The 27,167-nt window shown below is 42.1% G+C and overlaps 1 protein-coding gene across 4 annotated transcripts in view; it reads left to right on the top strand.

Annotated features, from left to right (window-relative positions):
- The window catches only part of HSD17B6 (hydroxysteroid 17-beta dehydrogenase 6), a 34,703-nt gene extending 11,133 nt beyond the window's left edge, over window positions 1-23,570 (top strand). For all 4 annotated transcript variants that reach the window (XM_019918731.3, XM_073788498.1, XM_073788496.1 and 1 more), the window contains 4 exons: window positions 11,956-12,282; window positions 14,636-14,894; window positions 18,521-18,684; window positions 21,149-23,570. In XM_019918731.3, the coding sequence (XP_019774290.2) occupies window positions 11,970-12,282; window positions 14,636-14,894; window positions 18,521-18,684; window positions 21,149-21,366 (954 nt within the window). In that variant the 5' untranslated portion in view covers window positions 11,956-11,969 and the 3' untranslated portion in view covers window positions 21,367-23,570. The remainder of the gene's footprint in view (window positions 1-11,955; window positions 12,283-14,635; window positions 14,895-18,520; window positions 18,685-21,148) is intronic.
- The last annotated feature ends 3,597 nt before the right edge of the window (window positions 23,571-27,167 follow it).

Below are 27,167 nucleotides of genomic sequence, written 5' to 3'. Positions count from 1 at the left end.
TGCATGTTTGGGTTGTTTCCAGGTTTTGGCTATCACAAATAATGCTGCTGCAAACCCATCTTATGGTGCACATATTGTGTTGTTGTTGTTAAATACCTAAAATGGAATCTATGGGTATAGGGAAGGTGGGTCTTTATCTTCAGTAGATAATGACAAACGGTTTTTTTTCAGATTGATTGAATAAATTTACTCTTTCAATAGCAGTGCTTGATTGTTCTTGCCAACACTTGACATTGTCAGCCTTTTTCAGTTAAAACATTATGGTGGGTGCATAGTGGCATCTAACTGTGATAAACAATTGTTGGCTTGAGTATGTCAACTGAAAGAAAAACACACAGTGTAAGAGCTGTGAGTTGAATTTATTCAAGGTCTTACTGAGGACTACAGCCTGGGAGACAGCCTCTCAGATAGCTCTGAGGAACTGCTCCAAAGGGGTAGGGGGAGAAGCCAGTATATGTATGATTTTGGCTAGGGAATGTGTGCAGTCAAGCGTACATCTTGGTAACAGGTTACTACTAATCATGAGGATCAGATATCTTAGTTAATGATTTTAGTGCTTTTCTCTGTAGGAGAAGATGCAAGAATCTGGGTTCATTAAAATTTTCCCCCCTGAGATATCTCTTTCTATCTAAGGCATCTGTTTTTCCAAAGCACAGAGTGCCTTATCACATTTTTCATCCTGAATTCTTTTCAGGGTGTACTGCCGGTCAGTGACTGCAGAGGTGGGCAACATTCTTTGTTTTAAAGTAACACCTAGTCTGTATGCCCAATGTGAGAACAAAGAATGTCATGATGGATCTATTGGTCCATGAATCCATGTGCTGTTTATAGACTCACTCTTAGGATCAGTGACTAGACTGGAGCTTATAGACAAGCCCAGGTCTGAAGATTTAAAAGAAGGGAGTAAAAACTATTCTTTACTTTGCCATGTGCTATAGAGAGTGCAGAGAGAGAAGTCCTCTGCTTGAGACTGAAGAAAGTCAGAGTGAACCAGGATGGCCCAACGTCGTGATAAAAAGCAGATAGAAATGACTAAGGATGTTGCTATACCTGGAGTTGCACATATTGTGAAAAAGTGGAAGTGGTAGGGCTCAGGGAGAAAGGCCCAGAATGACAATAATAAAACAACAACCAGGGCTTCCCTGGTGGCGCAGTGGTTGAGAGTCCGCCTGCCGATGCAGGGGACACGGGTTCGTGCCCCGGTCCGGGAGGATCCCACGTGCTGCGGAGCGGCTGGGCCCGTGAGCCATGGCCGCTGGGCTTGCGTGTTTGGAGCCTGTGCTCCGCAACGGGAGAGGCCACGACAGTGAGAGGCCCACGTACCGCAGAAAAAAAACAACAAAAAAACAAGAACCACCAAAATAATGCTAATAATATCTAACAATTACATAGTGCTTTACACGCGTTAACTCATTTAACTATCCCAACAAATCACTGAAGGGTTCTTTTCCCATTTTGAAGATGAGCACACAGGTAGAGAGGTTAATTCACTTGCCCAAGGCCACACAACAAGTAAATGGTAAAGCCTGATTTGAACCCAAGTAATCTGGCTTCAGAATCCATGCTCATATTTCTATGTTATCCACAAAGTCAGGGTTAGGGGCAGGGGAACTCATGCAGAGAGATTCTTGGAAAGGAATAAAAGGAAAAGTAGGCAGGGAATTAGCCAAGTAGTCTCATTGGTATCATAACAGACTCCAGAAAAAGTGTTCTGAGAAATGGAATATGTTCTGCACTGTTGCTGAAGAGGAAAGTCATGGAAGCCTGAAACACCTCCAGGTTTGCATATGAGAGTCTTCAGCACACCCCAAGCACAATGACTAGGTGGGGAAGCCCAGTTTAGCAGACAGCCTAAAGCACTGAGGATTGCCAATCTCCCTAGGACTTTCCCTTGGTTTTCCCTTTCATTTTCACACCCATGTCAGGTCTTTTTGGTTGCTCTACTGAGAGTCAGATGACATAGTATCATGGCTAGTTTCTGTTGGGTTTCCAGGTTGTAGAGAAACCAATCAGGGGTAGTAGTCAATATTAACATTTCTAATATCCATACCAATGGCTTGTGACCCTATGTTCACCCCAGATTCCAAGGTAACCAGAGAGGTCAATTCATGGGGCCCCAAAGCTTCCTGCTTCCTCTCTAGGGCCCCGTCACTGACCAAGACCTGGGCTGGTGAGGATGGGATCTGGAGACTGATGATGGGGAGGGAGGAACAAAGAAGGGACACCCTGGTGGGTGCTTAGGCAGAGATTAAAGCCATCTCTGCTTCCTCCTGGAGCCCCTGGACACTTCCTACTTCTCCACACCTTTTTATACCTTTCTTTCCTCTTCCCCTAGACTCTACTTTTTTCCCCATACTTACATTGCCCCATCCACAAAAATAAATACCCTTCCTTTGGAGAAGATCTCACTCTGCTAAGTGGGGAGAGCAGAAAGGGAATCTCAGGCTGGGGGATGGCCAGATGACCTCTATAGTTCATTGTAGATAGTCCCAGGATGAAATCTCCAAGACAGAATGGGCCAATGACGTCACTGTTGGTAAAGAAAAGTCTCAGGGGAAACACCTACAGAGTCATGTTTGGATTTGAGCATCTTCATCCCAAGGAGGTGGCTCAGTGAAGACACCTGCTAAGCAGAGCTCAGCTCTCAGTATTGCCCATCTCTCTGAGGCTTCTCTCAGGCTTTCCCTTTCTTTCTCCCAACCTCCTTCAGGTGGTTCTAGTTGTTCAGCCTCAGGACTGATGACACAGGAGGATTTTTCCCCGCATCTTTGCAAACACTTGTTATCTCTTGTCTTTTTGATAACAGCCATTCTAACATGAAGTGATAGGTTTGATTTGCATTTCCCTGATGATTAGTGATGTTGAGCATCTTTTCATGTACCTGTTGGTCATTTATATGACTTCTTTAGAAAAATGTCCATTCAGATCCTCTGCCCATTTTTTGATTGGATTTTTTTTTGCTATTGAGTTTTATGAGTTCCTTATATATTTTGGATATTAACTCCTTAACAGATATATGGTTTGCAGATATTTTCTCTCATTCTATAGGTTGCCTTTTCATTTCACTGACTGTTTCTTTCATTGTGCAGAAACTTTCTAGTCTGATGTCCCACTTATTTTTGCCTTTATTGCTTTTGCTTTTGGTGTCATATCCAAAAACATTGTTGCCAAGACCGATGTCAGGGAATTTTTCCCTGTGTTTTCTTTTAGGAGTTTTATGGTTTCAGGTGTTACATTTAAGTCTTTAATCCATTTTGAATTAATTTCTGTGAGTGGTGAAAATAGGGTCCAATTTCCTTCTTTTATGTGTGAATATTCCACCACCATTTATTGAGGAGATAATCCTTTCCCCACTGGCTTCTTTGTCAAATATTAGTTGACCATATATGTGTGGGTTTATTTCTGGGCTCTTGATTCTGTTCCATTGGTCAATGTGTCTATTTTTATGCCAGTACTATATTGCTTTGATTACTGTAGCCTTTGTAGTATAGTTTGAATTCAGGAATTGTGAAGTCTCCAGCTTTATTCTTCTTTCTCAGAATTGCATTAGTTGTTCAGGGTCTCTTGTGGTTCCATAAGAATTTTAGGATTGTTTTTTCTATTTCTGTGAAAAATGCCATTGGAATTTCGATAGGGATCATATTGAATCTATAGATGGTTTGGGTAGTATGGACATTTAACAATATGAATTCTTGGGGCTTCCCTGGTGACACAGTGGTTAATAATCCACCTGCCAATGCATGGGACATGGGTTCAAGCCCTGGTCTGGAAAGATCCCACATGCCACAGAGCAACTAAGCCCGTGTGCCACAACTACTGAGCCTGCGCTCTAGAGCCCGTGCTCCGCAACAAGAGAAGCCACCGCAATGAGAAGCCCTCGCACCACAATGAAGAGTAGCTCCCGCTCACTGCAACTAGAGAAAGCCCACGTGCAGCAGTGAAGATCCAACACAGCCATAAATAAATAAATAAATAAATAAATAAATAAAATTAAAAAACCCCAAAAATAATATGAATTGTTCTGATTTATGAATATGGGATATCTTTCCATTTGTTTGTGTCTTCTACAGTTTCTTTAGTCAAGTCTTGTAGTTTTCAGTGTATAGTTCTTTCACCTCCTTGGTTAAATTATTCCTAAGTATTTTATTGTTTTTGATACTATGGTAAATAGAATTTTTCTTTTTCTTTTTCAGATAGTTCATTGTTAGTGTACAGAAATGCAACTGATTTTTTCTGTGTTTCTTTTTTTAAAACCTGAAACTTCACTGAATTATTTCATTAGTTCTAACAGATTTTTGTGGAGTGTTTAGCATTTTCTATGTACAAGACCACAGTATCTGCAAATGGAGACAATTTTACTTCTTCCTTTCTGATTTGGATGCCTTTTATTCTTTCTCATTCCTGATTGCTCTAGCTAGGGCTTCTAGTACTACATTGAATAGGAATGGTGAGAGTGGGCACCTTGTCTTTCTTGTTCTTGATCTTAGAGGAAAAAGCCTTCAGTCTTTAACCATTGAGTATGATGTTAGCTGTGGGCTTGTCATATATGGCCTTTATTATGTTGAAGCATGTTCCTTCTATACCCAATTTGTTGAGAGTTTTCATCCTGAAAGGATGTTGAATTTTGTCAAATGCTTTTTCTGCATCTATTGAGATGATCATATGATTTTAATCTTTCGTTCTGTTAATGTGCTATATCACATTTATTGATACATTCTTGTGTATATTCAACCATCCTTGCATCTCAGGGATTTTAAACTGGGAATTTTCCTAGGACTATCCCATCTAATTACTAGGTCCTAGGACATCTGCCTCTTGCGTATTTCAAATTCTTCCCTTCCTGCTCATACCTGTTTCATGTTCAACTCTTCTGCCTCCTGTCTTTGCTCAGATGTTGCTTTCTCAGTGAGGCCTACTCTGATCACCATATTTAATGCTGCAAACTGCCCCCCCTCAGCCCTCTTGATCCCCCTTACTCTGCTATTTTTCTTTTTTTTTTGGTTGTGAGGTGTGGCATGTGGGATCTTAGTTCCCCGACCTGGGATCGAACCCATGCCCCCTGAAGTGGAAGCGTGGAGTCTTAACCACTGGACCGCCAGGGAAGTCCCTGCTTTTCTTCTTTTTTCCAAAGTGCATACCGTCTTTTTTTTTTTGCGGTCCACGGGCCTCTCACTGTTTTGGCCTCTCCCGTTGCGGAGCACAGGCTCCGGACGCGCAGGCTCAGTGGCCATGGCTCACAGGTCCAGCCGCTCCGCGGCATGTGGGATCTTCCTGGACCAGGGCACGAACCCGTGTTCCCTGCATCAGCAGGCAGACTCTCAACCACTGCGCCACCAGGGAAGCCCTGCATACCCTCTTATAACATATTTATTATGTCTATTTTATTTATTTAAAAACTTTATTGAGGTATAATTCACACATACAATTCACCCATTTAAAGTATACAATTCATTAGCTCTTAGTATATTCACAGAGTTGTGTGACCATCACTACAATCAATTTTAGAACATTTTCATTACTCCCAAAAGAATTCCCTTACACTTTAGCAGTCACCCTCCCTATTTTCCCCCAACTCCCCCAATCCAGTCCTAGGCAACCACTCACCTACTTTCTGTTTCTATAGGTTTGCCTATGCTGGAAATTTCATATAAATTGAATCATACAATATGTGATCTTTTTCAACTAAGCATAATGTTTTCAAGGTTCCAGTGCAGCTATACCATTTTATGTTGCCATCAGCAGTATATGAGTGGTCAGCACCTAACAGTGCCTGGCACATAGTGGGTGCTCAAAAAATGTTGATTGAATGCATAAATGACAAAATTGAGAACACAATCTACATTTTTTATTTTTGTCTGCGTTGGGTCTTCGTTGCTGCACGCAGGCTTTCTCTGGTTGTGGCGAGCAGGGGCTACTTTTTGTTACAGTGCATGGGCTTCTCATTGCGGTGGCTTCTCTTGTTGCAGAGCACGGGCTCTAGGCATGTGAGCTTCACTAGTTGTGGCACATGGGCTCAGTAGTTGCGGCTCGTGGGCTCTAGAGCGCAGACTCAGTAGTTGTGGCACACGGGCTTAGTTGCTCCGTGGCATGTGGGATCTTCCCGGACCAGGGATGGAACCCGTGTCCCCTGCATTGGCAGGCGGGCTCTCAACCACTGTGCCACCAGGGAAGTCCTACATTCTTTGGTATGCCAACCAAGGGCTTTCATGATCAGGCCCCTACCTGTCTTTCCAGCATCACCTTTTGCTACTCCATGGCATATAGCCTTATAAACCTCTGTGCCGTCTCCCATCCTGTTCCTGCTGCCTGAGGTATGCTTCTCTTCATTCTGCTTAGTGCGCTGAGCTTCTGTTCACCTCTAATGCTACCTCTTCCGTGACACCTTAGGCAAAAATAAGCACTTTCTCTTGTTGTCCTTTCCACATTTTCTTAATAATTTATTTCTGTTTTTATATCCCCTACTAGTTCTGTGAGCTCCTTAAGGGTAGGCACTAGGTTACGCTCATCTCTGTATTCTCAGCACTTACCCAGAACTTGGTGCAGATTTGATGTTTAATAACTGCTTGTTTCAGTGAACGAGCAGAGGAAATAGCAAAAGCAAAGCCCTAGAGGTCAAAATACACTGGCAGGTTTGAGAAACAGTGAGTTTCCTAACTAGACTGCAAGCTGACATTTGTGAGATGGACTATAGTGGAGGGCCTAGAATCATCTGGTGAGGAGTTTATCCTGTATTTGGTGGACCACTGGGGACTGCTGAAAGGGAATGGCATGACAGGGCTTGAGAAAAATTCATCCAGCAGTGGTGTGTAGAATGAACTGGAAATGGGGAGATAATTTAGGAGGCTTTAGGCCAGGTAAGAAGAGTGAAGGTAAAAACCAAGGTAGAATGTAAGGAAGGGCAGAGATGTAAGAGATAATATTAAAGAATCTCTAGGGTTTGGAATGTGACTGAATATGATGAGTGAGGATGTACCAGGTTCCAGGCAGAATGGTCAGGGTGAGGGAGCACAGTCTTGCCTTACTCTTGCTTCTCTGTGTCTTCATGAAGTTAGACACTTTCTAAATATCTATAGAGAAGGAAAAAATGTGTAGAAACACTTACTATGTATTATATTATAGTTGCTACTTTCAAGAAAAAGAAAAATAATGCAGCAAATAAAATGGTGATGTACAACCATAGTTGATCAATTGGGTACAGTGGCACCATTTTCTGAATATATATTAAAAACAAACAGGCTCTTCCAGAAGTGGTAACTGTTTATTCAGTTCAACTATATACTGGACCAAAGCCCTGAAGTAGGTCCTGTGTATAAAGATGAACCGGTCACAGAACTACCCCAGGAGTACCAGTCCAGTTGGAGAGATGAGCTACACAGGAGAGGTATGAATAGATTGTTATGGGAGAGCAGACCTGCTGTTGATAATTCAGAGATGGCTTTATATGGAGGAAGTGTGATTTGCTGAGTCTTGCAGGACAGGTAGTCTACTGACATGCACAGATAAGCAAGAAGGGCATTTCAGGCAAAGGGAATGGTGAGACCACAGATCTGGAGCGTGGAAAGAGCAGGGCATGAATAAATGGAGAGCAGCAGGCTGTTTGGTTTGGATGGAACATAGGCCATGTGAGTGGGAGGAGGGGGAGATAAGGTTGAGGCCCAATCGTGGATTAAGATGATTTAGATTTTATTTGGTAGGTTGGATGCTTTTCAGGTAGTCACATCACCAGAGCTGTGCTTTAGGAAAATTAACCAGACAGCACCATGTGGAGGAGAGGGGAAGGGACTGACGCTGTGGGGATGGTGAGAAGGCTTCTATGATAGGCCAAGCAAGAGGTACTGAACGTTGAAGGCTTGAACAATGGATGTGGCCATAGGAATGAAGGGGAGGGGACAGGTGCTCCAGATGCTAGAGAGCTAGACTCTACAGCCTCGTCTCCCGAGGGAATGCATGGGGCAATGAAGAGGAAGTGTCAGAACCTTAAGACTAAAAAGTAATACAAATAGAAATTGGGAATACTGGAGGAGAAACAGTTTTAGGAGAAAATATGATGTGTTCTATCTCGGATATATTGAGTTTCTTGCTACACAGCTGGCTGGAGAGTACTTAAGGAAATTAGAAATACAGGACAGAACCTCAGAAAATGGTCAGGTCAAGGGATATAGATATTTGAAATAGTCAAGGCATCTGCAGGTATTTGATTAATGTTCACTTTTGGCTCACGTTTTGGGATTCTGCCTGGCCTGGCATATTTCTTCTGCAGGTTTAGTCTTCTTGCTCTGTGATGGTTGAATAGTAGTAATACCCAGAGAGGCTGTGGGTTCCAAGCTTCTTCCTAATGGGGGAAATGGATTTTCATCTTTGACTGGCATCAGGAAATTACCCTTTTAGTCAGTAAACAAGCAGGATGAAGCTCTGTTACTACAGTGCACCAGAGAATGACAGTTGGGCAGAACAGAGGCAGCTGGCTAGAGAACACAGAGCTCTCAGATTGGAGAGAGCAGAAAGCTTGGGGGAGGGGAGAGAATAGGGAGGTGGGGGGAGGGGGAAAAGGAGAGAAAGAGAAGAGGAGGGAGGGAGTATTAAATGTCTCTATCCACTGTTTTCTCCCCTTCACTGCCTCTATAATTTTATTCCCCTATACCCTTAACAGTTCTGGACCCAATTACAACAAGCAATTCTCTGTAACACCAGCTAGATGTCCCACAATTCAACTCAGTTCTGACACTAACTACCAGGAGACAGCATCAGATTCCACAGGTCAACGGTTCAGTCCTACAAGACTACCCTCTTCACCCCTCACTTCAGACACCAGTTGCAAGCCCAGATTATCATCTGTGCTTCTGACGGACTGGCTATAGATTGGAGGATCCAACAACCCCATCCTTGGGTTCGATTCATTTGCTAGAGTGGCTAACAGAACTCAGAGAAACATTTTACTTATCTGATTACTAGTTTATTAAAAAAGCATACAACTCAGGAGCAGCCAGATGGAAGAGATGCTTAGGGCAAGTTATGGGGAAAGGGTGCAGAGCTTCCATGCCCTCTCCAAGTGCACCACTTTCCCTGAATCTCCATACGTTCATCTGGAAGCTCTCTGAACCCTGTTCTTCTTGGTTTTGATGAGGCTTCATTACTTAGGCATAATTGATTTAAATCATTAGCCATTAGTGATTGAACTCAATCTCCAGCCCCTCTCCTCTCCCTGGAGGTGGGACTGAAAGTTCTAACCAGTTCGGCCCAATGTGGGACTCTACTGGCAGTCTTTGCTCCAGGACCCTCATCAGCCTAGCTGAGACTTTCTCAGGGCTGAACTGTAGTTAAAGTTTCTTCCTTTTAATTCCTTCTTTCTTCTCTCTCTTCTTTCAGAGGTGTCAGACATGTATTGGCACCTATTCCTACACTTTCCTCCTTTATTCTCTATAAGTTGTTTCCTTCAGTGAGTCCCTTGCCTGTCTAGTTCTGTCTTGGCATCTGAACCGACACACAGGGATATTGACAGGACCTGCCTTATGGGGCTGTTGTGAGAATTCAATAAGTTAATATATGTGAAATGCTTAGAACAGGGCCTGATACACAGCAAGTGCTATGCAAGCATTAGCTGCTTTTGTTTTTATTTTATTATGCTTTAGATCTCAAGTTATATTTTACTCTCACTAGGAAACTTCTCAGATCTCCCTGGACTGGCTTGGAAGCCTCTCCTGTATGCTCCAACAGCATCCTGCCCTTACTTCTATTGTGGTTGGCCCTCTATATCTACGAGTTTTGCACCTGCAGATTCAACCATCCACAGATCAAAAATATTAGAAAAAAAATTTCCAGAAAGTTCCAAAAGGCAAAACTTGAATTTGCTGCATGCCAGCAACTATTTACATAGCATTTACATTGTTTTTATAACTAATTATTGATACATAGCATTTACATTGTGTTTACAACTATTCCATAGCACTTAGATTGAATTAAGTATTATAAGTAATCTAGAGATGATTTAAAGTGTATGGCTAAAACACCATTGTAAAGCAATTATACCCCAATAAAGATGTTAAAAAAGAAAAAAAGTGTACGGGAGGATGTTCATAGGTTATATGCAAATACTATGCCATTTTACATAAGGGATGTAAACATGTTCAGATTCTGGTATCTGTGAAGGGTCCTGTAACCAGTCCTCTGTGGCTACCAAGGGACGACTGTATATTGCATTGTTTTCTTGTCAGTCTTTACACTTAGACTGTGAATTCAATGAATAATGGAACCTTGTTTTGTTCACTTGTGTGTATCAGTGCCTAACATCATGTCTGACTCATAGTAGATGTTGAATTGATGTTTGTTGAATGAAAATGATGGTTCAGTGGAGGCTTAACAGATGAGTATTATTTGTCAAGTGGATGAGAGCTGGGAAAGAAGGAATTGTAGAGAGAGTTGTATGCTGAGGCATGAAAAGCCTGTACTGTGTGGAGTACTGCAGGGTGCTTGTTGTGACTAAAGAGTAGGGTGCAAAAGAGGTGTGGTAAAAGAGAAAGCTAAGAAGGAAATCAAGGGCCAGAGCACTGGGAGGACCTTAAAGCCAAGCTAAGGTAGGCATTGTGTAGGCCTTATGATGTCCTAGTGGGCCCACACCCGTCTTTGACCTCTGCCTATGACTTATGAGTCATATGTTAGTTCAGCCAACAACTATAGATTGCCCCAAATGGTGGATGTTTCTCTAGAACTACGTATAGAAAGGTAGGCATCTCTGAACACTCATTTCAATAATGCATCTGATTGGTCTATATTTACAAACTGCTTTGGCTGCAATGTCTCACCCAAACTGCTGGGTCTCTTAACTAATCTCTTTGCCTTCATCACACCCCTTCCTGTTTAATCCATCCTCCACTCCCACTGTGAGACAGATCTTGCTAAAGCTAACTCTGGACATTAGTCTTCAGTTTAATACCTTCTAATGGCACACCCTTGTTGCCTATAAGATAACCTCCAGATTTCTTAGTGTGACCCACAGGACCCTTCCTAGTCTGGCCCTTCACTACCTCATCTTCCATTTCTTCCTTCGTGTGCTCTCTGCATCATCTGAACTTCTCACAGGTATCAGGAAGTTTTATGCTGCTCACCACTCCATTCATGTACACACTATTGCTGCCTGGAATGTCCTTTTATCCTTGTCCACTTTTTTTTTTTAGAATTTTATTTATTTTTTTATACAGCAGGTTCTTATTAGTTATCCATTTCATACATATTAGTGTATATATGTCAGTCCCAATCCCCCAATTCATCACACACATCCCCACCCCCGCCACCCGCCTTGTCCACTTTTTGAACTCTTAACTATTTTGTTGGAAGTAGTTCCAAAATCACTGCCTCTGTGAATCCGTTTCTAACTTCGCAGGCAGTGGATCACCCTCCTTTATAGTCTCATTAGACTGTATATACTTCTGTTTGGCACCTACCACATTGCAGTGCATTTGTTTGGTTACTTCCTTGACTCCCCCCTCTAGACTGTGGCTAGAGGGTAGGACCAAGTATTAGTTAATACAGAGTCCCAGCACTTAGTGCAATGCCTGGCACATAGTCAATACTCAGTAAATACTAGTGAAAGAAAAAAGGAAGGAATAAAATGAAAGCTCTTTTTCTTTTCTTTTTTTAAAAAATTATTTGTTTTTGGCTGCATTGGGTCTTCGTTTCTGCGCGCGGGCTTTCTCTAGTTGCGGCAAAAGAGGGCTACTCTTGATTGCAGTGCGCAGGCTTCTCATTGCAGCGGCGTCTCTTGTTGCGGAGTACGGGCTCTAGGCGCTCGGGCTTCAGTAGTTGTGGCACGCAGCCTCAGTAGTTGTGGCGCACGGGCTTAGTTGCTCTGCAGCATGTGGGATCTTCCTGGACCAGGGCTTGAACCCGTGTCCCTGCATTGGCAGGCGGATTCTTAGCCACTGCGCCACCAGGGAAGTCCCCCTTCTTTTTCTTTCGAAGGAGGTCCCCTCACCATGTGGCTGTACCTGGCGGTCCTTGTGGGCCTGTACTACCTCCTGCGCTGGTACCGGGAGAGGCAGGTGGTGAGCCACCTCCAGGACAAGTTCGTCTTCATCACGGGCTGTGACTCGGGCTTCGGGAACCTGCTGGCCAGGCAGCTGCACCTGCGAGGCTTGAGGGTTCTGGCTGCGTGTCTGACGGAGCAGGGGGCCGAGCAGCTGAGGAACCAGACATCAGACAGGTTGGAGACGGTGATCCTGGACGTCACCAAGACTGAGAGCATCGCTGCGGCCACTGAGTGGGTGAAGGAGCGTGTGGGGAACAGAGGTATGGAGAAGTATTTTTTCTTTCATTTACTTAGGAATGAAGATGTTAAAGTTTTATGTGTATATATATATATATATTATATATATATAATCTCAAAAGCAGGGCTTGAAAAGCTGGCTTTGTCATTTGAAGGACAGTTGTGATCTTCTGCAGTGTTTCATTTCCTTAACAAGGTAACATTGAAAAATGAACCCAGTAGATTTGAGGCTGTTATCTCACCTTGCAAGTGGAGTATTTACAACCGCAATTCTTTATGTCTGAAGAATTTTCAAGGTGTTCTTAAGAATCTGATTCTTCTACTATCTAAAATATAGACATCTGATTCTTCTACTATCTAAAATATAGACATCCCTGGAAGTCGGCCTTTGGTCTTTTATTTTATTTTATTTTATTTTTTGCGGTACGCGGGCCTCTCACTGCTGTGGCCTCTCCCGTTGCGGAGCACAGGCTCCGGACGCGCAGGCTCAGCGGCCAGGGCTCACGGGCCCAGCCACTCCGCGGCACGTGGGATCCTCCCGGACCGGGGCACGAACCCACGTCCCCTGCATCGGCAGGCGGATCCTCAACCACTCCGCCACCAGGGAAGCCCTATTTTACTTTTTGTAATTAATAGACTGTATCTCTTAGAGCAGTTATAGGTTTATAGAAAAGTTGAAAAGTACAGAGTTCCCATATACAACCCCCCTCTTACAGTTTCTCCTGTTATTAATATCTTGCATTGGTGTAGTACATTTATTACATTGATAAACCAATATTGATACATTATCATTAACTAAAGTCCATAGTTTACATTAGGATCCACTTTGTGTTGTACGGTTCTATGGGTTTTGCCAAGTGTAAACTATCCTGTATCTACCGTTATAGTACAATAATGTAGAATAATTTCAGTGCCCTAAAAATCCTCTGTGCTCCACCAATTCATCTCCTCTGCTCTCCCCACCTCCCCCCAAACCTTGGCAAGTACACAGCTTTTTACTGTTTCCATAGTTTTGCCTTTTCCCCAATGTCATGTAGTTGGAATCATATTGTATGAAGTCTTTTAGACTGACTTCTTCCATTTAACAATATGCATTTAATGTCCCTCCATGTTTTTCTGTGGCTTGATACCTCATTTCATTTTATCACTGAATAATATTCCATTGTAGGTACCGCAGTTTGCTTATCCATTCACTTACTGAAGGACATCTTGGTTGGTTTTAATTTTTGGCAATTATGGATAAATTCTCTTTTCTAAGTTTCATTTTCTCTGGATATTATCCAAATCCTCTTTGATCCCCTTCTTTTTCCTCCACTTGTTTTATGATTCAATAGCTCCTGATAATTGGACCCCCTAAATATATATTCATCCTAGGAGTTGCAAACTAGTAATAAAATTGTTTTGTTTGGATTGAGGAATTTTTTTTTTTTAATTTACTTTAAATTAGAAAGTTGACTTTAAAATGTTACTCCTACCTGAGGATGTTCTTGACTCTAGAGTCAGGTGTTATGGGTAATTATAGCCTCTGTGCTGCGCACAGTGGTTTATTTCTACTGTATTGTTATTATTATTTTTATTGTTTTCCCATCTGTTAGAGAGTGTGCTCCTTGAGGACATGGACCTCTCTTACCCATTATTGTATTTCCAGTTTCCGACATATTGTCTGGTACATGTTAAGGGCTCAACAATTGTTGAATGGACCCTAGTTACCCATAGTTTAACCTATTACCTTTTTGTCCTTGATTTCTAAATTATTTCTTCCCTGAATTCCCAACTACTTGCTGGCTTTCTCATCTGGAAATTCTGCTGGAACCTCAAACTCACCAAATCTAAAGGAGGAAGGACTCTTATTATCTCATCTCCACCAAATCTTCTTTTCTTTTGGTCCTTGGGGCCGATTCTTCCCTCCTCCCCCCAACACCAGAGCTCAAGATAGGCAGTTTTACTTTCAGTCCTTTGAAAGTCCTTTCTATCTCTATCACTAAAGAGATAGTGTAGCCATTTAGGATTCCAGTTTAATGCAGAAAGTGTCTTTTATTAGACTCCCTACCTTAGGTGGGCCCTGGACTTCGTGTCTTCTTATTGTATATGTTTTTTGATGCTATAAATACTAAAGTTCAAAGTCACACTGGTTGGCAAACTCCCTCGAATCAAAAGCTAGCGTCAGGGCTCTGTTTATCCTCTCTGGATTTGTGCCTTCTCTTAGTTTTTGGCCTGAACTTCCTTTACCTTCTTAGTGATAGATGTGTTTAAGAAGATTGAAAAAATATGTTTTGTCTAGCATTTTTAGTTGTCTTCAGCAGGAAGATCGATCAAGGTAGAAGTCTGTCGTTTTTGTGTGAAACTGAACTCCTGCTTTGATTTTTATTGTTTCAGGGCTCTGGGGTCTGGTCAACAACGCAGGCGTTTTTCACCCGCATGGCTACACTGAGTGGCTGAAGATTGAGGCCTGTATGGATACCCTCAAAGTGAACCTCATTGGTTTGATAGAGGTGACCTTGAGCATGCTTCCCTTGGTAAGGAGAGCACAGGGGAGGATTGTCAATGTCTCCAGCATTCTGGGAAGAATTGCTTTCTTTGGAGGAGTCTACTCTTGCACCAAGTATGGAGTGCAAGCCTTTTCAGATATTCTGAGGTAACTCTCAAGTTAAAACAAAAGCAACTACTGAGCACTTAAATATGTCTTAGACACCATGCTAGTCACTTTCACCTACATTATCTTTTTTCTTAATTTTTAAAATTAAAAACAATTTTATTTTTGGCTGCGTTGGGTCTTCGTTGCTGCGCGCAGGCTTTCTCTAGTTGCGGCGAGTGGGGGCTACTCTTCGTTGCGGTGTGCGGGCTTCTCATTGCTAGGGCTTCTCTTGCTGCGGAGCACAGGCTCTAGGCACGCAGGCCTCAGTAGTTGTGGCACGTGGGCTCAGTAGTTGTGGCTTGCAGGCTCTAGAGCGCAGGCTCAATAATTGTTGCGCACGGGCTTAGTTGCTCTGTGGCATGTGGTATTTTCCTGGACCAGGGCTCGAACCCGTGTCCCCTGCATTGGCAGGCAGATTCTTAACCACTGCGCCACCAGGGAAGCCCTCATCTGCATTATCTTATTTCATCACTTCCAAAATCTGATGTGTAGGTATTATCACTAGTCTGTTTTATACAGGAAACTGAGGCTCAGATTTTGGTATCTTTCTCAAAGTTCAGCTGCAACGACCATGATTTGGCAGACCTGTGTTTTGACCCCAAGTCTCTGTCTACTGTCACCACATCACATTTTAACTCTCAAGGTTTATCCTTAAGAAAATTTCATTTCTGGAGAGAGGATGACTGTCTTCTTTCCTCCTTAAAGTAAACCTATCCTCGTTTCTTCACAGTGACTCTTTCTGGTGCTCATCTGCTTCTAACTAACTTTTTCCATCCCTTTACTCTGTATATCTTTTCTTTATCTAATAGCTTCTTTTCTTTCTTATAGCTTCAGTTTGCCACAATCCCTAATTGCCCTGTCTCTACCTCCTGGTTTTTTAAAATACATCATTTCAACTTCATGTCCCTCTATCAGCTGCTCCTTCTTATTATAGTCCCCCTTATATTTTAATTTCTGAGACAGAGATTCCTACTGGCTGAGTTCATTTTTTGTGTCCCGGGTGACACCGCATCATGTGATATTTTTTGCACTTATTATGTGTCAGGCACTGTTGTGAGTACTTTCCATCTAATAAATCATTTAATTTTCATGGCAACCCAATGAGAAAGGAATTATTTTATCTTTATTGTGTTGACTATATCTAGGGAAACTGAGGCACAGAGGTTCAGTAATTCGCCAAGGCCATATAGGTAATAACAGGCAGAGTCACTGTCTAGCCCTGAGAGGGGCTCCCCTCCCATCAAGTACCATTCCTGGTCCAGTCAGCTACAGACATGAGGGTGCAGTCACATGGTACAAAATAGTGCTGCACAGACTCTCCCTTAGCAGGGGCTGACTCTAGGGCAGTTTCACTTGGAAATGAGCTATAAATATTATAGGCACCATGTATTAGCTTCCTATGGCTGCTCTAATAAATTACCACAAGTAATTTATGGTATATGGTGTCCTACAACAACACATATTTATTCCCTCACAGTTCTGGAGTCTAGAAGTCTGAAATCAGTATCACTGGGCTAAAATCAGTTGTTGACAGGGCCATGTTCCTTCCGGAGGCTCTAGGAGAGAATTCATTACTTGCCTCTTCCAGCTTCTGGTGGCTGCCAGCATTCCTTGGCTTGTGGCCACATCACTCCAATCTCTGCTTTCATGATCATGCTGCCTTCTCTTCCTCTGTTGGTCTTCAAATCTACCTCTGCCTCTTTTATAAGGATAGTTGTGATTGCATTTAGGATGCACCCAGATAATCTGGCACAGTTTTCCTATCTCAAGATCCTTAACACAATCAAACTTGCAAAATCTTTGCCACATAAGGTAATATTTACAGGTTCCGGGGATTAGGACCTGGTATCTTTGGGGGCCATTATTTAGCCTATCACATGCCATGACTGGTATATATCTAATACATTGTGCATATATTATCTGCTCAGGAAGGGAATAGGGAAATAACTGTGGACACTACATGAGTTGTTACTATGTGGCAGGCACCTTGTCTGGCTTTCTGCCTACCCAACATCCTGTCTATTTCCACAGGGCTGCTGCCTTCTGATTTACTACCACTCATGACTCTTGGACTCCTTGACTCATTCCCAGACCAAGAACAAAGATATGCCCTTCCAACCTTTAAATCACTAATTCCTTTAGAAAATTCCAGTTTGCCTTAATTGTGTTAAGGATTAAACAGGAAAAGGAAGTTTTGTCCCACATTTGAACTGGAGTTTTAGAGGGGCTGGAGATGTTGTGGCATGTTGGGAATCTGTGAGAAAGCTGCAAGGGGAGGTGCAATGTAGAGGGCTGAAGCACCCCTGGCTTGCGTAGCCCCTCCTTCTTCCCCAGCACGCACAGGCACCTGGAGAATCATTTTCTGAAGCTCTGACTTGGAAAGTTTTAGGTTTGGGTTTGATAAGGGAGGCTTTTCCTTTAGAGCAGTGGTTCTTAACTTTTAGCATGCCTCAGAGCCACCTGAAGGGCTTGTTCAAACAGATTATTGGTTCTCACCCCCAGAGTTTCTGACTGTAAGTTTGGACTGGGGCTCAGTAATCTGCATTTCCAACCAGCTCCCAGATGCTGATGCTGTTGATCTGGGGTCTACACTTTGAGAACCACTCATGGCTTTAGAGACTCATGATGCTTTACGTTTTACATTCTGATGGACCGTGGTTCCAAACATTTCTCCTTGACATCAGCTTGGGCTTCATCTTCTCGAACGAGGCTGCTTGAACCTCTAGATCAGGGAGCACCCCTCATCACTGTCCCCGGAGTACTGAGAGAATACCTCTCACATGGTGCGCCATGTCATCTTACTTTACTTGGTGAAGGCAGCACTTAGCACAGTGCCTGGCACATACACAGCTCCTGATAAGTATTTTTGGAACTGTTTTTTGAACTAACCCGAATATTCTGGAATGACCAATGGCCTGTTATTTTAATGCCCACATCATATTCCACTAATGGTCTCTTGCTGTCTTTGAACACACTGTAATTTTGCACAGCCCCCTGCGCTCTGTGTGCAGTTTCTGCTGCCTGGTATTCCATTCCACCTCTTTCCTCACTGGGAAATTTCCTCTTTATCCTTCGAAGCTCAACTGAAACATTTTCTCCTCACTGAAGCCTTCTCTGACTCCCTCAGAAAATCTATATCCTCCTCTCTACTTATGTAGCCCCTTGAATACCTCTCCTTTAAATTCTTTTGAATTGTATTGCAATTATTTGCTTACTTGTCAGACTCACCCACTGTGAGCTTTTTGGGGTGGTGAACAGAGTCTTAATTTACTGAGGTTGTGCATGTAAAACACTTAGCACAGTAGATTCCATGAAAATGCTAATTTTCTTTATTATTCTTTGTAGTTTTCATATTTCCAGTGTATAGCACATGGTAGAAACTTAATGACTCTGTTAAATGAGTGGGTGTGGGATTGAATGGTTATGGTGGTTTGTATAATCATGTCCCAATTGTTGCATCTAGGGATGTTTAAAATTTTATTTTTTTCCTTTCCATTTTTTTATTCTTTAAAATATTCAGTAAAGGTGTTTTTATAACTATTTTTTGTTTTGTTTTTTCCCTGAGAACGTTGAAATTGTGGTATCTTTCAATCAGAGGAGTTAACTTGAGGATTTCTTTTTCCTAGGCGTGAGCTTCAACATTTTGGGGTGAAAATCAGCATAATTGAACCCGGCTACTTCAGAACAGGAATGTCAGATTTGCAGAAGTCCTCAGAGGCAGCGAAACAAGTCTGGAAAGAAGTCCCTGTGCATATTAAGGAGTCCTATGGACAGAAGTTTTTTGATACCTGTGAGCTTTTCTTTTGACGGTATAATGGATAACCTTGCATGAGAAGGACAAAGAGGGTTGGTGGAGAATGATTGGTAGATCTTCTGAGAAAAAAGCTCCTTAAACAAAGCCTTCCCAGGACAAGAGGGGTTCAGGAAGGTCCCAGTGCCTTCATGGTTGGCTTGGTGATGGCTGTTGTGGCTGAGGAAGAGGCCATATAGGCAGCCTAGGGCCAGGGCCTGCCCTGCCTTGTCACCTGTGAGCCTGGCCACCTGCGCACCAGGGAGGTATTACATGGTTAGAGGCATGGAGCCTCTGGGTCTTGGGAGGGGGTGCCCTCCACAGTTTGTCAGGACTGGTGTGGGGGCCTGCTTCACTAAAGTTCAGTCTTGAATATTATCTACCCTTTGGGTAACAGCCTAGCCACAAACTCCACGTTTTATTGTGAGGGGAGGGAGGGTATATATAGGTGGGGAGAGGTAAGTGAGTTAGGACCGGATTTGCAGGGCCCTATTGGCCATTCGCAGAGGCTAGACCTCATGTGCAGGCCCTGGGAGCCTGGCAGGAGTGAGATGGTTTAATTTCGTGTAAGAATGCCATTCTGATGATTTGGAGGAGGAGGCAGTTTTGGGGGAACAGGGAAGGCAGTCCTCTAAGTAGAATTAAGTCATGCACACTGTGTGGGTCTGCACCTTCCTGGGGGGAAGGGATGCTTTTTCTTCACACAGAGAAGTCAGCAGCTTGCCAAGGGCAAAGGGAGCAGCTCTCTTTTCCCTTTCACAAAAAGGCCCCGTGGTGGGTAGCAGTAGTCCTGTGCCTGGCTTTGGGTGATATTGCGGTACAGAGAAAAGAAGGGGGATGTGCAGACAGAAGAGTCCCGACCTACAACCCTGTCTTCTAGGTGCATCAGGCGTAAGAGGGTCACCATCAACAAAGGGGAGAGAAATTGGAACAAGGAAAAGCTAGCTGACAGAGAACTTCCTCAGCCTCTCAGAACTCAAGCTAGAGAACTACAGTTCCTAACATGTCAGGGGCACAGCCATTGTTCTAAGCTCTTCTCCACCTAAAGTTTTAAACTATTAGGGAATTCGTTTCCCCTTGCGAGTACATGTAGTTTGGCAATAGAAATCAAAGGAAAATAGAATTTACTAAGAAGTGACAATATGTAAAAGGAGAGATATATGTATTTCATGATTTAAGAAGTTGAAATTTTTCATATACTTGTCCATGGATCAGAATAATCTAGATCAGTGCTGTCCAACAGATATATGAGAGCCACATATGTAATCTTAAATTTTCTAGTAGCTACTTTCTAAAAAAGGAAAAGAAACAGGTTAAATAAATTTTAATAATACATTTTATTTAAGACTGATATATCCAAAATACTATCATTTCAACATTTATTATCAATATAAAAGCTATTAATAAGATATTTTATATTCTTTTTCCTATTAGTCTTTGAAAATTGGTGTGTATTTTACACTTATAACACATCTCAACTTGCATGCTAAATTTTCCTAGGAGGTACTTCTTCTGTATTTGGATTAATACAATTTATGGTTACCAGCAGCATTATTCATAAGAGCCCCAGAGTGGAAACAGTTCAGATGTCCATCGACTGTTGAATGGGTAAACAAAATGTGGTATAGCCCTACAATGGAATATTACTTGGCAATCAAAAGAAATGAAGTACTGATCCATGCTATGACAGGATGAACCTTGAGAACATTTTGCCCCTGAGAGAAGCCAGTCACAAAAGACCACAATGTATGATTCTATTTACATGAAGTGTCCAGAAAAGGCAAGCCATAGAGACAGAAAGTAGATTGGTTGTTGCCTAGGGCTGGGTGGGTTGGCAGGAAATGGGAGTGATTGCTAATGGGTATGGGGTTTCTTTTTGGGATGATGAAAATGTCCTAAACTTAGATTGTGGTGATGGTTGCACAACTCTGGATATACTAAAAGTCATTGATTTGTATACTTTAAATGGATGGTTTTTATGAATGTGAATTATCTCAATAAAGATGTTAAAAATTTTCCAGTTGAAAAAGTAGATTCACATACCTATATTGTTCCAAACATACTTAAAAGTTTTCCAATAACAGAATTGAGTTTTAAAATTAAAATCAATTAAATTAAAAAATTCAGTTTTCAGGGAATTCCCTGGCAGTCCAGTGGTTAGGACTTGGCGCTTTCACTGCTGGGGCCCGGCTTCAGTCGCTGGTCGAAGAACTAAGATACCGCAAGCTGTGCTGCGCAGCAACACCTCCCACCCCCCCAAAATTCAGTTTTCAGTCATGCTAGCTGTATTTTAAGTGCTCATTAGCTGCATGTGGCTAGTGGCTGTTATATTGCGAAGCACAGGTCTGATTGGCCTAATCCCTGTGGCAATTAAATGTAATTAGACTTCTGTGACTGCATGCAACAGGATCTTAAAAATATAAGCAATAAGATTGCTGACCACCATTTTTCTTTTTGTATACAGATCACGATCTCCTGAAACAAGGGATGTTGAGTTGTAGCACAAACCTGAACCTGGTTACTGACTGTATGGAACATGCCCTGACATCTGTTCATCCCCGCACTCGATACTCAGCTGGCTGGGATGCTAAATTTTTCTTCATCCCTCTATCTTATTTACCTACATCACTGGCAGACTACATATTGACTAGATCTTGGCCCAAACCAGCCCAGGCAGTCTAAAGAAAACGGGTTGGTGGCTCTTGAAATGAAGAAGACAAAAATCTGAAATTGATTGTTAGTGTCCCAATAATCTTTATGTGTCATCTATACTTTTTGTAACAATAAACTTTCTTGCCTAAACTCATTTATCTGGCACCATCAGAGAACCAATAGGTTTTTATTCCAGATATCCAAAGCTTACACCTTTAGGTGATAAATCTTTACCATTTTAACCATCTTTTGATGATAGTATTTCCAAAATGCATCAATCTTCCTTGCCCTATTAAACAGAGTAGACCAGAAACAATTTAGCTTGTTTTGATGTTATTTTTTAATGTAAATGAATAGCTGTTCTGTGCTGTGCTAAACTATTGCTCAAGGACTATTGAGAAATGTGGATCTGTTCATCCTTAACTTGAAATGGGTCTATACTTTGGTACTTCTAGTAAATGTTTAATTTTGTTTTCTCCTCCCTATTTGCCAGCTGTTTTGGGATATATTTCTTCCTTATTTAAAAAGAAATGATTTTTATTTTTATTTATTTATTTTTTTTGCGGTACGCGGGCCTCTCACTGTTGTGGCCTCTCCCGTTGCGGAGCACAGGCTCCGGACGCGCAGGCCCAGTGGCCATGGCTCACGGGCCCAGCCGCTCCGCGGCATGCGGGATCCTCCCGGACCGGGGCACGAACCCGTGTCCCCTGCATCGGCAGGCAGACTCTGAACCACTGCGCCACCAGGGAAGCCCATGATTTTTAATTTTTAAATCAAAATAATATACACATACATAGTTAAAAATTCAGTTAATACTCAAAAGCTTAAAAATGAAAGCACAACAAACAGTTCGCCACCTTCATTGCTGTTCCTCAGAGGTGAATGCTTTTGACTTTTAGCTATTTTTTCTGGTATTTACTGCTATATTTCTGAATAATATACTTCATACTGTTTTTCTTGATTTATTAATTTTAGATATTCTCAATTAACTTCCTGTTAGGGTAAATGAGAATTTAGCTTTTTACACCACTTTCCTGACCATTTCCTTTATCCCCATATTTCTAATATAATTTTTATCACATTTCAGTTAAATTAATAGTGTTTGCATTATTAGCATGTGTTTTTTATGTTTTTCTTGGAGTTAATTATTACCTTTCTTTTTCTTTTTTTTTTTTTGAGCCATGCTGAGGCTTGTGGGATCTCAGTTCCCCGACCAGGGATTGAACCCAGGCCATGGCAGTGAAAGCCTGGAATCCTAACCACCAGAGAACTCCCTACCTTGCTTTTTTATTTGCATAATTTTTTATTCACTTTAATATTTTCACCTGTTTTCTCTGATTTCAGAATACTTTCAGTAGTATTCTTTAGATAGTTAAATGGATCATAGAATTATCCATTCCATTTCAACTGATCCAATACAGGATCACACTTTGACTTAATTTTCATGTCCCTGTACTCTGATTTATAATAGTTTCTTAATGTTTTTTTTAAAACTTTTTATTTTATATTGGAGTATAGCCAATTAACAATGTTATGATAGTTTCAGGTGCACAACAAAGCGACTCAGCCATACTTATACATGTATCCATTCTCCCCCAAACTCCCCTCCCATTGAGGCTGCCACATAATATTGAGCAGAGTTCCCTGTGCCATACAGTAGGTCCTCGTTGGTTATCCATTTTAAATATAGCAGTGTTTACATATTGATCCCAAACTCCCTAACTATCCCTTCCCCCAACCCTTCCCCCCCGGTTTCCTTTGCTGTGCAAAAGCTTGTAAATTTGATTAGGTCCCATTTATTTACTTCTGTTTTTATTTCTATCGCCTGGGAGACTTACCTAACAAAACGTTGCTATGATTGATGTCAGAGAATGTTTTGCCTATGTTCTCTTCTAGGAGTTGTATGGTATCATTTATAGTCTTTTTTTTTTAATTACTTTAAAATTTATTTTTATTTTTGGCTGCATTGGGTCTTCTTTGTTGCACGCGGGCTTTCTCTAGTTGCAGCGAGTGGGGGCTACTCTTCGTTGCAGTGTGCAGTCTTGTCATTGCAGTGGCTCCTAGGTGCCATTGCAGAGCACGAGCTCTAGGCGTATGGGCTTCAGTAGTTGCAGCATGTGGGCTCAGTTGTTGTGGCTCGCGGACTCTAGAGCGCAGGCTCAGTAGTTGTGGCTCATGGGCCTAGCTGCTCTGCAGCATGTGGGATCTTCCTGGACCAGGGCTCAAACCTGTCTCCCCTGCATTGGCAAGTGGATTTTTAACCACTGTGCCACCAGGGAAGTCCCTATAGTCTTATATTTAAGTCTTGAAGCTATTTTGAGTTTGTTTTTGTGTATGGTGTGAGGGAGTGTTCTAACTTCATTGATTTACATGCAGCTGTCCAACTTTCCCATCACTACTTGCTGAAGAGACTGTCTTTTCTCCATTGTATATTCTTGCTACCTTGTCGGAGAATAATTGACCATAGGTGTGTGGGTTTATTTCTGGGCTCTCTATTTTGTTCCATTGATCCATATGTCTGTTTTTGTGCCAATACCATGCTATTTTGATTACTGTAGCTTTGTAGTATTGTCTGAAGTCTGGGAGGGTTATGCCTCCAGCTTTGTTCTTTTGTTTTATATATAAATTTATTTATTTTATTTTTTGGCTGCGTTGGGTCTTCATTGCTGCATGTGGGCTTTCTCTAATTGTGGCGAGTGGGGGCTACTCTTTGTTGCAGTGCACGGGCTTTTCATAGCGGTGGTTTCTCTTGTTGCGGAGCACAGGCTCTAGGTGCGTGGGCTTCAGTAGTTGTGGCTCGCAGGCTCTAGAGTGCAGGCTCACTAGTTGTGGTGCACGGGATTAGTTGCTCCGTGGCATGTGGGATCTTCCCGGACCAGGGCTTGAACCCATGTCCCCTGTGTTGGCACGTGGATTCTTAACTACTGCACCACCAGGGAAGCCCCACTCAGGCACTTCTTTTTATCTAAAGTCCATATGTTATCAAGAAAATAAGACATTGGAGATCATCTGAAGCATAGTGTCACCATCAAAGTTTTGGTGACAAACTTCCAATAGGCCTGACCCAGATATCTTGGAAAAGCTGTCTCATCAGATGTCATCTGCTTCAATTCCAGGAAATCTTTACTTTTAGGTCACCAGATGAGGTACAGGTCCAGTCAGTGTTTGGTGCTTTCTTTCTTTCTTTTTTTAAAATAAATTTTTACCGGAGTATAGTTGCTTTACAATGTTGTGTTAGTTTCTGCTATATAGCAAAGTGAATCAGCTGTACGTATACATACATCCCCTCTTTTTTGGATTTCCTTCCCATTTAGGTCACCACAGAGCACTGAGTAGAGTTCCTTGTGCTATACAGTAAGTTCTCATTAGTCGGTGCTTTCTTTAAGTGTGTCACATGAATCCAAGAGTCTTTTCCTTGGGGTTCAGTGGCACAAGGGTTGGTTAGCAGTACCTGATAGGGGCCTCTCCAACAAGGTTGAAGAGAGTTCTTCTGGAGATGTCTTTTGCTATAGATGAAATCTCCATTTTGCAACTTGTGATGCTTAAGGTCTTCATCCTCCTGAGAGTCCACTGTGAAAAGACTCCTCTAACAAAACATGGCTATTTTTAATAGAAACAATTAGGCCTTTGCAATACTGGAGTTTCTCTCCTTTTATCAGTTGTGGGTCAAAAGAAGCAGGAGCCAAGTGTGTTTGGCATCCTGTACTATCTCAAAGGGTGAGACTTTATGAGTTCCGGAAGTGGTGGATCTGAAATAAGAAGGACCAGTGTCAATGCTTTTGGCTAAGGTATTTGGAGGGCCTCTACAAATTTTGCCAAATAAGTCTTAATAATGTTGTTGGTGCATTCAACTAAACCAGAGGATCGAGGGTGGTAAACACAGTAAAAGTGTTGTAAAACTGGCCAAAGAGTACAAACCTGTCAAAGTACCTGGCCAGTAAAATAGGTTCCTCAATCACTATGAAGTTTGAGAAGAGTTCCCCAGGTAGGGGTAATCTTTTCCAAATGGAATTTAGCCACAGAAGCGGCAGTAGCCTGCTTGCAAGGGAAGGCTTCAATGCAGTGTGAAAACATACAGATCATGACTAAAACATATTTATATCCATTAGACACAGGAAGTTGTAGGAAATCCATTTGCCTACAAATGTAGGAAAATCCATCAAAAGAAGTTGCAGTAGCACACCTAGCACAATATTTGCCATTGTCACCTTTTAAATAAGAACCAGCAGTGAACCACAAGAAGTCAGTGTTACCTAAAGGAACTTCCTTTAGATCATCACAAAGAGTGAGAAGATGATCTGTCAGCATTAAGAAATTGTGAGAGGGACTTCCCTGGTGGCGCAGTGGTTAAGAATCCACCTACCAATGCAGGGGACAAGGGTTCAAGCCCTGGTCCAGGAAGATCCCACATGCCGCGGAGTAACTAAGCCCGTGCGCCACAACTACTGATCCTGCGCTGTACAGCCCACATGCCGCAACTGCTGAAGCCCGCGTGCCTAGAGCCCATGCTCTGCAACAAGAGAAGCCACCGCAATGAGAAGCCTGAACACTGCAACGAAGAGTAGCCTCCGCTCGCTGCAACTAGAGAACGCCCAGCAACGAAGACCCAGGGCAGCCAAAAATAAAACATAAATAAATAGATAAATTAAAAAAAAAAAAAGAAATTGTGAGGGACTTTGTTGGCAATGGAGGGGAGAAGAGTAGCAGGGTTAATGGGTGAAGGGGGATGAAAACATACAAACTTCCAATTCTAAAATACATAAGTCATGGGGATATAATACATAGCATGGCAACTATATTAATACTGTATTGCCTATTGAAATTTGCTAAGAGTAAATCTTTAAAGTTCTCATGACGAGAGAAGAATTCTGTAACTGTGTGGTGATGGATGTTAACTAGACTTATTGTGGTGATCATTTCACAATATATACAAATATGGAATCATTATGTACGTTGTACAACTGAAACTATTATAATGTTGTATGTCAATTATACCTCAATTTAAAAAAAAAAGAATAACAAGTATAAATTGAGTTCTGATATGTGGACATGGGGGTGTTTTTAATTCTTCCCTGAGAGTCATTAAATTTGTATAATTTTTATTGAAACAACAACAACAAAATGAGTAGCAGGGTTAAGATTACTACAACATAAAAGAATAATGTGAGGGGCGGTTAACAAAAAGACTTCATAAGAGTTGTGGTGGCTGACTGAGAAATGTTTTGTGTGATGAGAGTTCAGGAGAGCTTCTACTGTATTAGGTACAAAAATGGTTAAAGGGGATCCCATAATGATTTTTCTGATAGTTTTAACCAAAAGGGCAGTGACTGTAGCGGCTCTAGGGCAAGGGGGTGGGGGGAATCTCTGTGCCACAGGATTCAGTTTCTGGCTATAATACACTAATGGGTCAATGGTGGTCCAATGTTTTTGGGTGAGTACCCCAAGGGCATTTCCCTCCTTTTCAAATACAAAAAGGAAAAAAAAAATCTGATCATTGGTATGACTAAGGGCACTGGGTTCATCAAACTCCTTTAAGGACTTGAAAGCTATGTTGTCCATAAAATTGGGTCAGAGTTGTTATTGTTTAGTAAAACATACAGAGGTTTGACCATAAAAGAGAAATTTGGAATCCAATTTTGGCAATAGCCAACTAGCCAGAGAAAACCTCACTTAGTTTTGGGTTTGGGGAAATTTAGGACACCACAAAGTCTATCTGGATCTAGGTGTAGCCCTTGTTCTGATATCAGATGACCTCTTGCAGGGGTCCCCAAGCCCTGGGCCATGGACTGGTACCTGTCCGTGGCCTGTTAGGAACCGGGCTGCACAGCAGG

The sequence above is a fragment of the Tursiops truncatus genome, chromosome 11 (assembly GCF_011762595.2).
Source record: "Tursiops truncatus isolate mTurTru1 chromosome 11, mTurTru1.mat.Y, whole genome shotgun sequence".
NCBI lineage: Eukaryota > Metazoa > Chordata > Mammalia > Artiodactyla > Delphinidae > Tursiops > Tursiops truncatus.
The sequence above is the reverse complement of the archived record's forward strand: the minus strand, read 5'-3'. Positions and strand labels throughout refer to the sequence as shown.